General features: G+C 34.7%; 1 protein-coding gene across 1 annotated transcript in view; it reads left to right on the top strand.

The window, feature by feature from the left end:
* The window catches only part of LOC149074463 (galactose mutarotase-like), an 87,994-nt gene extending 79,527 nt beyond the window's left edge, over positions 1–8,467 (top strand). The window contains exon 7 of the mRNA XM_089246942.1: positions 7,699–8,467. Within this exon, the coding sequence (XP_089103068.1) occupies positions 7,699–7,785 (87 nt within the window). The 3' untranslated portion in view covers positions 7,786–8,467. The remainder of the gene's footprint in view (positions 1–7,698) is intronic.
* The last annotated feature ends 8,156 nt before the right edge of the window (positions 8,468–16,623 follow it).

Genomic DNA, 16,623 nt, shown 5'->3' with positions numbered 1-16,623 from the left:
TTGACAGATACAAAGAGACACATTGAGCCGGTTATGTACATTTCAAAGTGAAGACTTGCGTGAGAATTTATTGCACTTTTCTGAGAAATCAGCATATGTAGTGAGTCTCAAATAAATGGATTTAAATTGCTTTAAATGTAGTCATATGCCCTTTTAGAATTTTTTTTCTAATGTCCACAACATTGTTATTGCAGGATAGGAAAATTGCATTGAATTTATTTGGGATGTTGCAGGCCAGCAGCAGGCTTAAGTAGTAGGGCAGTTAATAGGAATCATTACAGTATCGATTAAAAAAGTTTAAAGATGTGGTGTCAATCTTAGAGGAGGTCCCAATACATTATCTGCTTGGATTCATGCTCAAAATTCATAAAAAAATACCTCAGAGCAATCATTCTTTATTCAATTTTTATAAATATATTCCCCATCAGACCACTCAGTGCCGACTGAAGATAGCTTTGTGCTAAACTAGATGGCTATCCATCTGTAATTGCATGAAAATGATGGATTTCAAGCTTTCATTTTTCACCCATCTACTTCTTAGATTACATTTACTACCAGCACACAAAAGAATGTCAATGAATGGTCAACAAATCTTTGTATGGCAGCCCTCTTTGAATGAAAAGTCTTCGAACACACACAATTTTCTGTTTTTACAGTTACTCCATTTTGCTTAAACCTCTTCTATATTTTGTGTCAGGGCCAACTGTCATCCCCCAAGTTGTAAAACCACCGAGTTAATCCGATTTCCACCATGAACCACTTTTCTTATTTCTTTCCTCATGTTACTGTTACTTGAATAGAGGAAAAATTGTGAAAAAAAGATATTCTATGCATTTTGTTTGAAATTAAATCTTTTTAGTCAGAGTGACTAAAAAAAAAATTCCTAAACTTCTTCGTGGCCCCTCTTTTGCAAGATTTTCATCCGTGGCTCCCCTGGAATATCCTAGGGCCCTGGTTGAGAACCACTGTAATAGAGCATATGTCCTCTATCATATCTCTACTAGTTTGTGTGTGACATTTCTTGTGTGTGAATATTTCTTCAGGAGATTGTAAAAAACTGTGGTTGAAAAAAAGATATATATATTTTTTGTACACACATCCTCACACTCACTTTTATTTATTTAATTTATTTTATTTTCCCATATCTACTAAGGATGGGATGAATAGTGATTTTGACCCAATAACCAAATATTCATCTAATGTTTTGGCGGAATACCAATTTTCTTAAAATTCATCACAATTATAAAATAAAATTATTGGTAATATCAAATGATTGATATTGAATTTTAATTATGCAATTTATTATTTAAATAAAAATTAAAAAACTGGTAACTGAAAGATTTTGTATTGCCATGATACTGACTCAAATTTAATGATATATTGTATTTTAATATTAGTGATATCTCGGCTAATGAAGATGGTTCATTTCAAAATCATGTTCATTAGCCAAAATGTGATTTCCCACAAGTTCCTATAGAAAATTGTTTGATTCATTCCTGCTTCAACCCAAAATTTAAAGATAAGTTTAAAACACTAAAGAGTGGTATAAAAAAGAAAAAAATGATTTAAGGATAAAATGAACAGCTTCAAAATTGGTTAAATGAGAATCTACAGGAGGACGAGATACCGAAGACCTTTTTTATTTTGCATTATGTACACAACCAACACCAGCTTTAGTATCCGGAAGCTCGTGTTGACACAACTTAATCGAGTTCATAAGTTTCCCCATCCATTTTTGAACTGGTCAGCTCATTTCTTTGTCTGATACATGCAGATGGAGAAGATAATCTCCCAGACTGTTCAACTTGATGCTAAAAGCCTTGCACTGAAAGAACGAATGCTCTGAAAACATAAGCTAGCTTTTTTTTCAATGCATTTTATATCTTGGCTTAATCTTTCATTTTATATGAAATGGTTCAAAGAATTTCCGAAAAAAGTGTAGGTTCTATTGGAAAAGGATTCTGAGGTGGACATGACTTAATCAGGCTCTAGTGACAGTAATTCTGATGATGATTGGTGGCGTAAAAAATTCAGCTTATGACACAGCTATTTTATGTTAGTACATGCATTTATATCATCGAAAATGTTCATTGGCTGAATCTATATTCATTTGATTAGCTGAAGCAGAAAAATCTCGAAATAAATCTTTGTTAGCAGAGGCGTTACTGTACTTTTAAGAATCAATTTTTCTTAACACTTGTTACAATTTTACATCTAATTAAGAAAATGTCACCCATTATTTACTCTCAATTACTCCGGAAAGCATGCAATTTACAAATGCCGGAAATTTCTGAACATGCAAACGTTGGAATGCTTTAATTTAGTGAAAGGGAAAAAGCTGTGTTTCAATTGTCTCTCGAATTCGCATAGCCAGTTGTCGAGCAAGAAGTTGCAGCCGGTGTAGCAGAAAACATTGCACCCTTCTCCATAGGCAAGAAGTAAGCGACAATACGCCAAAAGGGAAAAAAGAAAGTGAAAGAGGTCGAGAGGAGGAACAGGACAGCGGTGAGAAAAAGATGACCCCCCCCCCCTTCAGCTGCACTCGACCCTCCAAGTTCAACATCGGGGTGTTTTGTTTCAGATTGCTGCAAGCAAACGCTATTGTCCATGGTGGTGATAAGCATCATGGATGTCAATGGGGAAAAGAGACCCTGCAGAGCACTACTCGATTCTGCCTCACAATCAAATTTTATTACCACCTCATGTGCAAGATCGCTGGAGCTGAAAGAAGAAAGAACACATATATATGTGCCCGGGTGGAATGGAACAACAAACACCATCAGCAGGAAAATACGAGCTACGATTGTTAACTATTGCTGAGGAGACAGAGCTGCTTTTAGTTCTGAAGATCACTGGTTTAACTCCAATGAGGCCTTTCAACATTGCCTGCCGCTATCTTCCAAACCACATAAAGTATGCGGACGCCAATTTTCACTCTCCTGGCAAGATTGATGTATTGCTCGGAGTGGATAACTACTTCCAATGGATAAGGGAGGGAAGAGTAAATTTAAATTCTGGGCTGTTACTCCAAGAAACTGTTTTCGGCTGGATTGCCACTGGCAGAGTTCCACAAGAAGGGAATCATGTTTCTATGTGTCACATATTGACAGAATCCTTAAAAGAAAACTTAAAGAAATTCTGGGAAATAGAAGAGGTGAGTGACCTCTCCCCTTGCCTTAGTCCCAAAACCATTCAATGCGAGGAAGACTTTTTGCGTAAATACTCCCGCAACAACAATGGTAGATTCATGGTTAAGATGCCCCTGAAGGTAGACGAATATGCTCATCTTGGATATTCAAAGAGGACTGCAGAGAGATGTCTCAATTCTCTTTAGAGACGTTTGGGAAAAGATCCAAACCACAAAAAATTGTATATGGACTTCATGACGGAGTATGCAGAAATATATATATATATATATATATATATATATATATATATATATATATATACACACACATCACATGAGTGAGGTTACTGATGAAGGTGAGACAAGCAATTCTGCTTCATCATGGACTCCATCGGCCAGAAAAATGTACAACAAAGCTTCGGGTTGTATTCAACGCATCGAACCCTACATCCACAGGTGTGTCACTGAATGACATAATGCCCAAGCATCCAGTGGTGCAAGATGATCTATTCTCAATTTTGCTCAGATTCAGATCGCGCAAATATGCATTCACAGCGGACATCAAAAAGATGTACTGGCAAATCTTGGTGGACGCAAGCCAATGGGACTTGCTGAGAATTCTCTGGAAAGATTCTCCTCAAGGTCCCAACAAAATGTTCCAACTGAACACACACACACACACACACACACACACACACACACACAGCGCGTCCAGTGCCCCTTTCCTAGCAACTAGGACTCTTGTGCAATTAGTGTGGGATGAGGGAATGCGTGATTTCCTTTGGCAGCAAACTGTTTGCTCAGTGATTTCTACGTTGATGATGTCCTAAGTGGTGCATCGAGTCTGGAAATAGTCAAGAAGTTAGAAACGGAGCTGATAGATGCAACGTATGTCTCTAACTGCCAATGAACAAAACAGTTTCGAACAACTATTTATTTCTATTTTTACAAATTAAAGCACACATTAGTCAAGATATCAAATCAAGGGAAAACCCTTCACTAGTAGGAAAATCACGAAGTATACTTATGGTGAAGAGGCTAGGACAGAAGTGACACTCGGCTATGGTCTTGAAGAAACAATGCTCGACCACTGATGTCAGTGGAGTCACACATAGAATTCGGCGACAAACCCAATCCGGCGGAATCGGATCATGGACGCCGACAGAACCACACTTGATCTTCGCCGATCAAGCAGTAGAAATCAGGTGACGGATATCGTGACAAACCCAGGGAGTTGACGAGGCGATATTAGATCATGAACACCGGTAGAACCACACAGGGAATTCGGCGAGCAAGTGGTGGAATCCAATTACGGATATCTCGCCGAACCCAGGGCGTTGAGGCATCATTAGATCACGAACGAAGAGCCGTCATTAGATCGCGGACATCAACAGTGCTACATGTGGATTTCAGCATTCAAGTGGTGGAGTCCGATGGCGGACATCGTAACGAACAGATAGCATCAGATTGCGGATTTCAGCATCATACAAGGAGACATTATCAGATCACTGCTATTGACTATGCCAGCCAACACCAGATCGTAGTCTGCAAGATCTACGAAGGTATTAAGATCGAGAACAGACACTAGACATCCTTGAATGGCATTCTTGGAGAGCAACTGACGGGAACATCGGACCAGCCGAGTTGTTCGGATGATTTGCGAGTATAGCGCTATAAGAGGCTGAAAGCCGATTTGAAGCACAGACGTGATTATATATAGCTCTCAAATCACTAAGCATGCAAATGAGGAGTAACGCACATGCGCCCCCATCGACATCGGCTTTCCAAGTGGCAAGTTCGGAAACTAGTTTCTTTTCCTAAAACAGTTCGTGACACGTCGGCACCGAAAATGTCCGTAAGTAACAAAAGTTTGTTTAGTCGACAGAAAATAATTATAAACATAAAGTATGTGATAGACATGACACAAACTCAATAATAAAACATAACACATGCACTACTATTACATAAGGGGTAAAGGTCAGGCGAGCGCCAACAAGGCCATGTTACATAGAACTACTCCAGTATGCACAAACGAACTTGCGCAAGTAGTGTGTGAATGTGGAAGACTTGATGCATCACCAACCCACAGTGCCCAGGATTATCCAGTGCTGGACGGAGCTGAGTCTACTGTGAAGACCTTGGGACTCTGTTGGAACTCCACTGAGGACTACTTCTCATTCACGGTAATCTCTAAATCTTCTCAGTACACAAAGCGAGCTGTATTATCTGGAATCACTACTATATTTGACCCTCTTGACCTTATTCGCCCCGTCATTGCTAAGGGAAAAATATTCATGCAAAAACTAATTGTTGCACGAAATAGAGACCTTTCAAATTTCCAGATTCGTTGGCATAAATCCTGAAAATATGGTTGAGTTACATGGGTTCGCAGATGCATCTCAAAACGCTTATGGCGCTGCTGTTTACATCAGATGCATTTCTCGTTCAAGTGACATAACTGTCAGGCTGTTGTGTAATAAGTCTAGGCGCTTACAATACCAAGATTAGAGCTATGCACAGCACTGCTATTGTCCAAATTGATTTGTAAATCTACAGTAGCATTGCGAACGTCCTTTGGAAGAGTTATGTTTAATTTAAGTTTGGATGAGGTCAGATTCCACTATTGCTTTGGCCTGGATCGGCACTTCAGCACACCAGTTGAAGACCTTCGTTGCGAATGGAGTATCATAAAATTGTTAGATCATGTCCTGAATTTGTCGAATAACTATTGCAAATTTGTGAGAATTATTGGATACATTCTCAGATTTGTACATAATTTCAGAAACAATGGTTCTCATCGAAGCGGGCCCATTTCAAGTAATAAATATGAAGAAGCAGAAACTACACTGTTGTGCTGGATTGAGTTTAAGGAGTTGTCGCAAGAAATAAATTGTTTGAAAAATAGCAAATTTCCTCACTTCAAGGGGTGTTTGAAAACCCTTAATCCATTTATTGATGACAAAAACCTTCTTCGTGTCTGAGGGTGACTCGTCAATTCTTCATTAGATTTCGATCAAAGGCGTCAAATCATTCTTCCAGAGAAGAATAAGTTAGCTGTTCTAATTTTTGAATTTTACCATAAGTACCACCATCACATCGGGCTGCAGACATTGCTGTATTATGTGAGACAAAGATATCTTAGACATATTGATTCATATTTACCTTAAAATTGCGCGTCATATGTTTACATAATTTGAGTTCATCTGCAACTTATGTCGTTAGTATGTATAGTATGCAAATCGTTATGTTAGTATGTTTAGTATGATAATAATTATTATGTTTAGTATGATAATAATTATTATGTTTAGTATGATAATAATTATTATGTTTAGTATGATAATCGTTATTATGTTTAGTATGATAATCGTTATTATTTTTAGTATGATAATCATTATTATGTTTAGTATGATAAAATCATTAGTTTTTTTAGTAGGATAATCGTTAGTATGTTGTATAGTTTCTATTTAGAGCAATGTGATACGTAATTTGATTAATATGTTGAAATAATACAATTGGACAGTTGGTAGATGGACACGCAAGGCACATTTGTAGAGCTACCATAGCTGAAGTCTTAAAAATACATTGGTTAATCAATGATTAGCATTAACCAATCTAGCAGTTAACATCCTAACTGTTCCAGAGGACACAGCAAATGTATGCATGCAGGTTCAGAACTGCGCAAGATCATGTGACTGGTTTTCTTTTGGCAATGTGTGGACTGTCCCAACAATATACTTGTTTCTTGTATGAACTATTCTCAATGCACCTTGTTGTGCACTGCTGGCCGATCAATCACCTACATCCATTTGTGTCTATGATCCATTCTGGTGAACAATGAACATAGAATATAAAAACATGACAAGAGATGCCTCACAAGTTATGGTTAGGTGCTACCCTGTTTGAGGAGCATTCAGTGAACTTTTCTGAGAGGAATTGAACATCTAGAAGCCTGGACCTGAATCCTATTGAGTACATTTGGAACACTGTTCAGAAAGGAGTGCACAGTCATCCAATACAAGCAACCCTGCCTAAACTGTTGACAGCGGCAGCTAATGTTTGACTTACATACTATTGTCCTTAACTGGTAATGCATCAGAAAATTTATTATTCTTTTTCCTCTTTTTTTTTATTTACATGCTACTTTTTCCCTGACCTTACCACTGTCAGTAGCTTAACCCCTTTAATGTTTTTGGCATAATATTACATTGAAAGTTGTACAGACGAAATACCAAACATTACTCTTTTGTTGCTATTATTATGCCTTGTGTGTGCTAATTTGAGATTACAAAGTGACTCCCACAAACCTCTTTTAAAAGTGAAACTCCTAGTTCAGACATTGGGAAAAAGTTTTGAACTTTTATATAGAACTATATATCTCTGTTCTAAAACCCATATGATCGTAAAACAACTATACTGAAGCAACATCCTGAAAAATAAGTTTAATGCTTTTCAGTTTCATGTGTATTGGTTTTGTGGGACTGGGATTTAATTTTCAGTGGCTATCTTTTTTCCTTTGTTTTGAAGATGTTTAAAATCTTTTTTTAAAATATTGAAATTCTCTGTCTTTTTAGCCACATTTTCCTGCTTGTTTGATTGGCTCAGAGGATATTTACAGACACACCACTGTTTATTCTTTTTCTGTTGAGGAAGATGATTGAGGTGCCTGTGTTCTTTTCATATTGTATAAAAAAATGATGAAAATTTGGAATTTTCTGAGATTTATAAATGATAAACATTGTTATATATATACATTCAATTTAATTTTTTGTTTCATTTGCAATCGAGACCAATTGCTCCTGGTGTTATAAATTTTTTAATCTTCCAAAAATTATCAATTGGATGTTGAGAAATTTTGTTTCTTGTTCTGATTGTGTCAAGAGAAATTGTTCTTTGTTTTAATTGTGTTGAAAAAATGCACTTGTTGTATTAGTAGCTGTGAAGTTTTTACATGTTTGTCCATTAAAAATCAAAGTTTTATTGTGCAACCCTGTTTTTAAAACAGTATATGGCTCTATGACTGCTTGAGAGATTTACTATTCTTGAGGTTTCTCGTATTGTTGATTTAAATGTAATTGAAAATATATTTTTATTTTTTGGCTTAAGTGTTGTCTCTAGCAGAATAGTGAATTCCTAATGAAGCAAGAGTGCAACATTCATGTGCTAGTATATCTTCATCTGGTTACTGCTGTTGCTACTTGCAAGTAGGCTTTTGTAGGGCTCCCACTTGTCCTACTTTCTAGTTTTGTCCTCCTTTTTTACCAAATCCTATTGACTAAATTCATGTAATTAATTTTAATTGAGGATGGAATCATCGATATATTGCCAAATAATACAAATGTAGTGGATTGCAATTAATGATTCTGCCAAAGCAGAAATTGTATAATTTTTAGGTGACTTGGGGGGCTGGTTACGTGGATGATTCAGTTTATTAATTTTTCTTTTGCTTGGTTTGAGGGTTCAACAAGTAGAGTAGTTATTAAAAACTTTTGTGTCTGGATGGGAAAATATAATTTTGTATTTACTACTCCATGGTCTTGCACAGTAACTTTCATCATTCAAAATTATGGTGCACATTTTGCATATAGAGACAGAAAAGAATTATCTGTGGTTGCTAGCACACTGTTTTGGACAAAAATTGTTTTGTTACTAAATCATTTCTGTTATTTTGCCTTGGCTCGAGCCAATCCTATAGGATACTGAAATAGTGCTATGATTATTTTTAATTAAAAAAACATTGCCAGATTTTTTAAAAATTATGTTACGATTTTGTTGTCTTTCCTCTCCCCTACTTTTTCTTACTTTTTCTAATTTTTTGAGTGGGAGCCCTGCTTTTGTGTTTCATATATATGTTACATCTCAGTCGTGCTAATTTACATTTTTAAAAATTATTTTCAACCCCCCCCCCCCCTCCTGTTTTTGAAATCTTTTTTGCAAATTTTATGAACCCCCTGGTGAGTTTAAATATGCAAGATAATTTATCAATTGCTTTGATGAGAAGTTTTTCATGTAATAAAAAAAATGTACTTGAATATATATATTAAGCATTTAGCAAAAAAAAAACCCAATTGACACATTCTGAATTGTTAAATTTATTTGCATGCCACTGGGTGCTAAGAGAGAATTTCTGATTGTTTTGTGTACCATTAACAGATTATAACTTTTAATTTTGATTATTACATTATTTACTAAGACTACATTTGATGATGTTCTGATTTTTCATGAAGTAAATATGATAGAACTGTTGAAAATGAATCCAAAATTGGTTGAATTTCTGTTCTTACCATTATGAAGTTTATAGGCTTTTATATGACCTATGTCATGATGATTACTTATATGTATTCTGGAATACAACTGAACATTTTCAATATGAAACTGAATTACACAAAATATCACCTTGTATTATCCTGACATAAAATTGATGAAAATATGTGAAAATTACTCTTAGGCTCCAACAAAACAGGAATCTTTTATTGATCCTTTTTGTCAAAGCATAGTGATTTCAAGCATGCAAGGCCTAATCATACCAGAATGTACAGTTTATAGCGATGGATATGCTTCCAGGCCTGTTGATCCAGAGGCTGGTACACTCATCTCTTGGTTGTCAGGCAGCAACAGGAATCCCTCCTGAAAATCGAAAATTAACATTGCCGATTATATTAATTTATTATAGATTATATTATTATTTTTGTGATCTCTTTCGCAGAAATATTTATTATAGAAATAATAAGCCTAAAAAAAAGGCCTTACATGCCTTAGTTATACGAAATCCTAATTTTTTTTCTCTTATCCATTCTAGATTTGGCTGATGGTAGTAACAAATGTTCTTTAATGCTTTAATTGAAAACATTCATTTCTCTTATTGGGGAAATGACATCCAGTATAGGCTATAAAAAATTAAGATTTAAAAAATAAAATGTGTTGCCAGTCTTATAGGAAAGTGGGGGTTTGTTATGTATAATATATGATGCAGGACATTCAAAAGAAATTAAATAATTAAAAATTTATTAAAAATTTTAAAAGGAAATGGCAAAAACTAGAGGAGAGTATAACGCGTGTGTGTGTGCGCGTAGTTGGTTGATGACAACAAAAATATTACATGAGGCCAGATGCTGCTTTGACTTGAGAAGGATAAGATGTTGCTACTATAAAGAAATAAGAATTAAATAATATATGCCGAGGGACACCTCATTACTCCCCCTCTAGTGGATTAAAAATGAGCAATATATATATCTATGTGGACATTTAACTGTTTTGCCAGAACTGGTTGTCCATTTGAGTGATGGTTTGTCACCCAAAGTTTTTACTGCTGTTGCAAGATGGACTTTTTTCTTCAGATGAAGAGGTTGTTGAGACTTCAAATGAGACACTTGTTTGTGGTCAGAATTTCCAGTTAGTTGAGATGTGTTTGAGTCCGAACCTTTGGTGAAGCAGGGTTTTATTTTTTAAAATTGGTTTATGGAGATGTTTTTCCTTTGGAGTTCACCGAAAGAGTTTAATATTGCTCTGCCCATTTCATGACTGAGTATGGAGCTTGAGAGGGTTTTCTCACATGTGTCTGTACATATGAACACACTCAGACAGGTTTTTAAAGGTGTGGAGATGAAAATGTGTGGTGTTGAGTGCCTTGAAGATAGTCTCAAGTCACTGAAATTGTCTCGAAAGTGTTGAATGAAATCTGACAAGGAAGGCGATGAAGCGGCGGATGGATCAAGAAATTCCTCAGACAGTGGTATATTTGTGCCAAAAACTACTTCTGCAGGGTTTGAGTTGAACTCATCATGGAATGTGGATCTTGAGCCCAGGAGGACTGTAAGCAATATTCGAGTCCATAGCTTATTGTTGTGGCATCTAGCTGTTTTCAATGTGTAATGCTATATTTTGATGAATCAGTTCCATTTTGGATTGTGAGTAGTAGTACGTCATCTTGTAAATCTGATGATGCATGACAGTTTTTAAAGAGATTGGAATCTAATTAGGAACCTTGGTCAGTAAATGATGGCACTAGGAACACCAAAGCAAGAGATTCTTCCATTGTATATTGCTGCTGCCACTGTATTGGCATAGACGCCTCGAATAGGTATGGCTTCAGATCATCTTGTAACCTTTTCTATCAAAATTACAGAATACTGATGTCCTTCTAATGAGGGTGAAAGACAAATGATGGCCAAATGTATTTTGTCAGATTGCTTGGACACTGGAAGATATTGTCCACAGGCACAATGGTATGCTTGTGTATGTTGGGCTTCTGACATGTCCTACAGGATTTTGCCTATGCCTTGCAATCTTTTTGATTGATGGCAAACAAAATTTTTTTTTTTCAATAGTTGCAGCAGTAGCTTGAATGCCAGGATGTCACAGTTACAAAAAGATAAATGAAGAAAAATATATATTTTTTCATATTGATTAAATTACCAAAGAATGTAACATAAGAAAATCAAGTTTAGGGAGCGTGTTTATATGAGTGGGGGAAATCACAGTTCAAGGCTATAGAAAACCCAAAAAAGAGGTCCCCAATGAAAATAGTGCCAAACTTTCTTCTTATATTTAAAAAATACTGCTCAAACCAGACACAGACCATCATCTCCTTTCCAAGAGCCAGATAGTATGGGTTTGTCCTATAAAATACAGGATGTCAGTGAACAATTTTTACATGATAAGTTGCGCTCTTTTTTTCGACACCTCACTCTGGATCCACACCAGTCTGAAATTGACCTGTGACACCTAAAATATATTATTTACACTTGCATTATATATTTGAGTTGCAAATTTTTTTTTTCAATGGTTGCAGCAGTAGCTTGAATGCCAGGATGTCAGTTACAAAAAGATAAATGAAGAAAAATATATATTTTTTCAATGTTTCTGATAAAAGTCTAATGAAAGCACTCAATATGTAAGTTGTGATAGAAATTATGTGGCTTTTTGGATAGGATGATTTTAGCATCCCTGCAATAAATCCAAGGTCAGAAGCCAAAACTCAAAGACTGGAATAGAGATAAACAAGACTGCTTTGAGAGATAAAATTCCAGAGACTCTCAAGTGAGGAATAAGAACAAATTCTTAGGCAGTTAGAATAAATAAAGCTGTACATTCTGAAGATATAAGTAATGAAACCAAAAAAAAAACAAATCAGGTGATAACTAATAAAGTAAATTTTCATGCTAAATTCAAATTAATTTTATTTCAATTTGGAATAAGAAAATAATAAATCAAAACTATTGTATGGCAAAGTGTGAATATTCGTAATTGTGAATGTGCTAAATGAAATCATAAAAAAATCCTATGTATATGTTATAAATATATTAAATGTAAAGTGTGTGTATGCATGTAATTAGTGTAAATGCAAAATGTGAATACATACACACTGATTAAATAAGCACTGTTCTAAAGGGACAAGCTCTGTGAGATGATAAAAATTGATTTGAAGAAAATTTCCTTGAAAAAAAAAGTAATTTTTGAGAAATATGCATGTATGAGTATATAGAATCTCGTAGAGTGAAGGAAAAGAGTGCATAATTCTGGTATCTCACAGTCAATGGTCATACTAAAATTCCTTATTGGAAGATATGATGTCTGAGGATTTTTCAAACTAAGTGTTAATATCTTTGTTCAAAATGATTGTGAATGAACTATTTATGAAATTTAATTTTTGCTGATTGGTATCAAGACACCTTGAATAAGGTAATAATTATGAAAAGTACAAAATATTTTTTTTTATATGTATGAAAACGTGAATTTGACTACCATCCAGTTTGTTAAAAAAAAGACAAGCAAACTTGCATTTATGGGTTACGGATAAACTTGCATTTATGGGTTAATGTTACCTATCGTTTATTCTAATAAATATTTCCAAACAGTTTTGATTCTGCCCAATAGGAGAGGTTATCAGTCACTTCATGTATTTGAGTACTGATCATGTATTTGTGCTGCTCAATTTCAGCTGGAATTTTTTCTAGATAAAAGTTCCAGCTGAAATTGAGCAGCATAAATATGTATAGCAAACAATATCCAAAATAACTGATGCATCTGTAACTCAAATGCATGAGTTGATTGCAAATGTCTCTCCTCTCCAGCAGAATCAAAACTGTTTGAAATGTTCATTTTAATAGGTGATAGGCAACACTAAACCGTTTTTCCAGCATTGGTGCAAAGTAGCCCGATTATGATACACATTTATAATGCTTCAAATTTCAATTTAATATTTTCAATGAAGCTTCATTATGCAAGAATACATTGTAAAAACTTGGGTATGCCAGGAAATATGTGTGAATAATGGGTGATTCCATAATTCCAGTTACTGCCTTTTACCGGTGAACTGTTGATCCTAGAGGCATACTTCCAGTTAGAAAATGCATTTAGGTAATGAGTAGAACTCAGATATATACAGTCAAATCTCATTATAATGAACTCCAAGAGACAGGAAAATTCACTTCGTTACAATGAAATTTCATTGTAAAGGAATTCTAGGTTTTTGCATTGTTCCTATGTAAACTTGTCCGGGGGATTACAACAGTGTTCGTTAGTGAGATTTTCCCCCCGCTATAATGGTATTCATTAAAACAGGATTCAACTATATACACACATATACACGCCATATTATGTTGCAAGGGGTTGTATAGTTATTAAAATAAAAATATTAATTTTTTTATATGGACATCCTGTCCGAAAACCCAATTAGAAAGTTGTTGCCGTCTCCCTGAAGCAGACAAAAAAATTCTATGTTTTAAAGTGCAATATTTGTTAAGATATTTGAATTCAGAAATTGGAGAAAAGTTGGGAAAGAACAGCTTAAATGAAGGAAAGAAGCATTGTTAGTTTATGTTGTTCTTTCCCAACTTTTCTCAGATTTTTGAATTCAAATATCTCAATGAATATTGCACTTGGAAATGTGGAATTTTTTTGTTATCCTCAAGAGAGATGGGAAACAACTTTCTAATCGGGTTTTTAGGACAGGGTGTCTGTATGAAAAATTAACATTTTTATTTTAATAACTATATATACAACCCCTCGCAACATGAATGACGTATCTGAGGTTTACATCTTATTTGGATACTTTTTCTATTTGAAAATATGCCTCTAGGATAAACGGTTTTCCAGTAAAAAGCAGCAAGAGGAATTATGGATTCACCTTGTATATAAATGATATATTCCTTCAATGAGAGTAATTAGTCAATATAAAAATGTGGGCTTGTATATGTTCAATTCTGTTGATTATACTGACTGTATCTGGCGGCTGGTTTATATTGGCACCGAATATCATTGAAATCATTTTTATTTTGACTGGTGGGTGCCATAATTCAACTCTGAGAACAATGCAATTATTTGTATCTGTTACAAATATATGGTTCAACCTTTTTTCCATTGTTTCTACATTTTATTCAAAGATCCAGGTTTTTTTTTCAAACTGTTGCTGGTGTTACATCAGTTACTCATGTACTGTGTGTATTTATATGTATTTATGCGTGTATTATATTGATGTGCTAATAAAAAATTTTAAAAGAAAGCCTTGTGATGCCTGTAGGTGGTATGATCAGATATGCTGTTACTGCTTTAAAATGAAAATAAATCATTTGAAAAAAAGTGATTTTAAAACAAAGGTATAAATTGTAATAGAAAAATCATTAAATGATATTTAATGATTATTAATGAGTAATTAATAGTTATGTATAGGGCTTGACAAATTGAAAAAAAAATTAGGTGCCAGCCCAATTTCTGAGGAGCTGGTATTTGCTCATGGTATTTTGCTCAAGAAAAACGATCCTAAATGTTTTCTTTTACTTTTCCCATATTAAAAGATGTTTCATAATGAAATCAGAAAATTTTGTGTCACACTACATACAATTTAGAAATTTACTTGAATTTAGCAACGACATTTAGAAAATTTGAGGTGCCGATACCAATTTTCTAGTGAACATTGCAATCTGGGATTTGTCCAGCCCTGGTTATGTAATGAGTAGTTCAGCAATTACTCATATCGATCAAAAGTGAGTATTAAGTTATCATTGTGTTGGATAATGCCATGAATAATTTTAGGAATTGTTTCCAAGGTGAAAATTATGAGTATATTGTAACATTAACCAATGTTAAAAAATTCAACAGAATTTGATTGTCAATTGAAAGGATGCTTAACCGCTTTCTGACTTTTTTTACTTCGCACATAATTTATAAAATCATTCATAGCATTTTTCCGAATAATGTTCGTTTGCATTGATTTTAAAGACCATTGGCAAAAGTGACAACACAAATCGGACATTAGCTAATACAAGAAACATTGAATACTAAAGTACAAAATTGAGAATGTGAGGAAAAAATTTTCAGAATAAAAATATCGTATTTAAATACGAGTTTTCACATTTATACACAAGTTCTGGGTTCAAAAATGCAGTGAAACTCGTCTAAGACAGCCACTCGGCGTTATGCAAAAAAAGTGACCGTCTGCGAGGTGACCGCCGAATAGAGGTTTTACGACAGGAAAAAACACTTTATATATAGGAAGGCGTGTGAAAATAACCGTTTTCAGTGTCACAAAAAAGTCTAAAGCAGAATTTATTCACAATGACCACACACAAGAGAACAGTGAAACCTCGCTAAAATGGTACTCGATACAACAATAAATCCCTCTACAACGATATTTTTTCAAATCTTTTTTAGGAGGATTTTAAAACCACTACAATGTATTTTTTTTTCGCTTGCATAATATCCTTCAGTATAATTTTTAACTCGTCGCACATATTTCAGTTTTTCTGAAGACGTATAATATCGGTATTCGGTATCACATAATCACCGAAAGTGTTTGGTATCGCTTTCTGTGTGATACACGAAAGTGAATTGCGATAAACCACTTTACAGGAGCAATACACACACACACACATCTGAAAATTTCTTTTATCGACTATAATCAAAATATTTTGCGGTGAATAAATACTCAAACGCGCATTTTTTGGTGGGACTAACACGCCGATTTGCCGATTTAGAAAAGTTGCCAACAGCAGCATAAATTTGATGACACGTGGTGATAATGTTGCCTCTCGATCATAGGCGTAAACTTATTGAAAGTGTTGGGGAGGGGGGGGGGGGCTCAAGTAATGGAAATTCGTTTATACGACGCGACGTATAAATGCGAAAACCGTATAACTGGAACTTTTTCGAAAATTACCCCCCTCCCTTTTCTACAGACGTTTCCCAAAAAAAAAATTTTGTAAAAATTCTGACGTTTTGATTCAAAATCAAAGAAAGAAAAAAAGCTTGAGAAGAAATATTATACTATCATAACATTACTGTTGTTAAAGTCTCAAGCAATTTTACGGTATTCATTTCAAGATTTAACAGGAAAAAATGTTATTTAAACCTTATGTAAAACGTCCTATACGACGTTTTTGTTGTGCTTTTGGTTTCTATATCTAAGCAAAAAGTAGATGATGTATTGAGTTCCGTTGTTGAAAGATTTTTCTCTTAAAGAACTAATAGTGTATATGTTTGCTATCAGCAGGGTCGGAACT

Source organism: Pholcus phalangioides, unplaced genomic scaffold (assembly GCF_987345545.1).
Source record: "Pholcus phalangioides strain wild (caught in Gottingen) unplaced genomic scaffold, Ppha-v1.0 ptg000017l_1, whole genome shotgun sequence".
Lineage (NCBI taxonomy): Eukaryota > Metazoa > Arthropoda > Arachnida > Araneae > Pholcidae > Pholcus > Pholcus phalangioides.
Note: the sequence above shows the minus strand (reverse complement) of the source record. Positions and strands in the feature narration are given on the sequence as shown.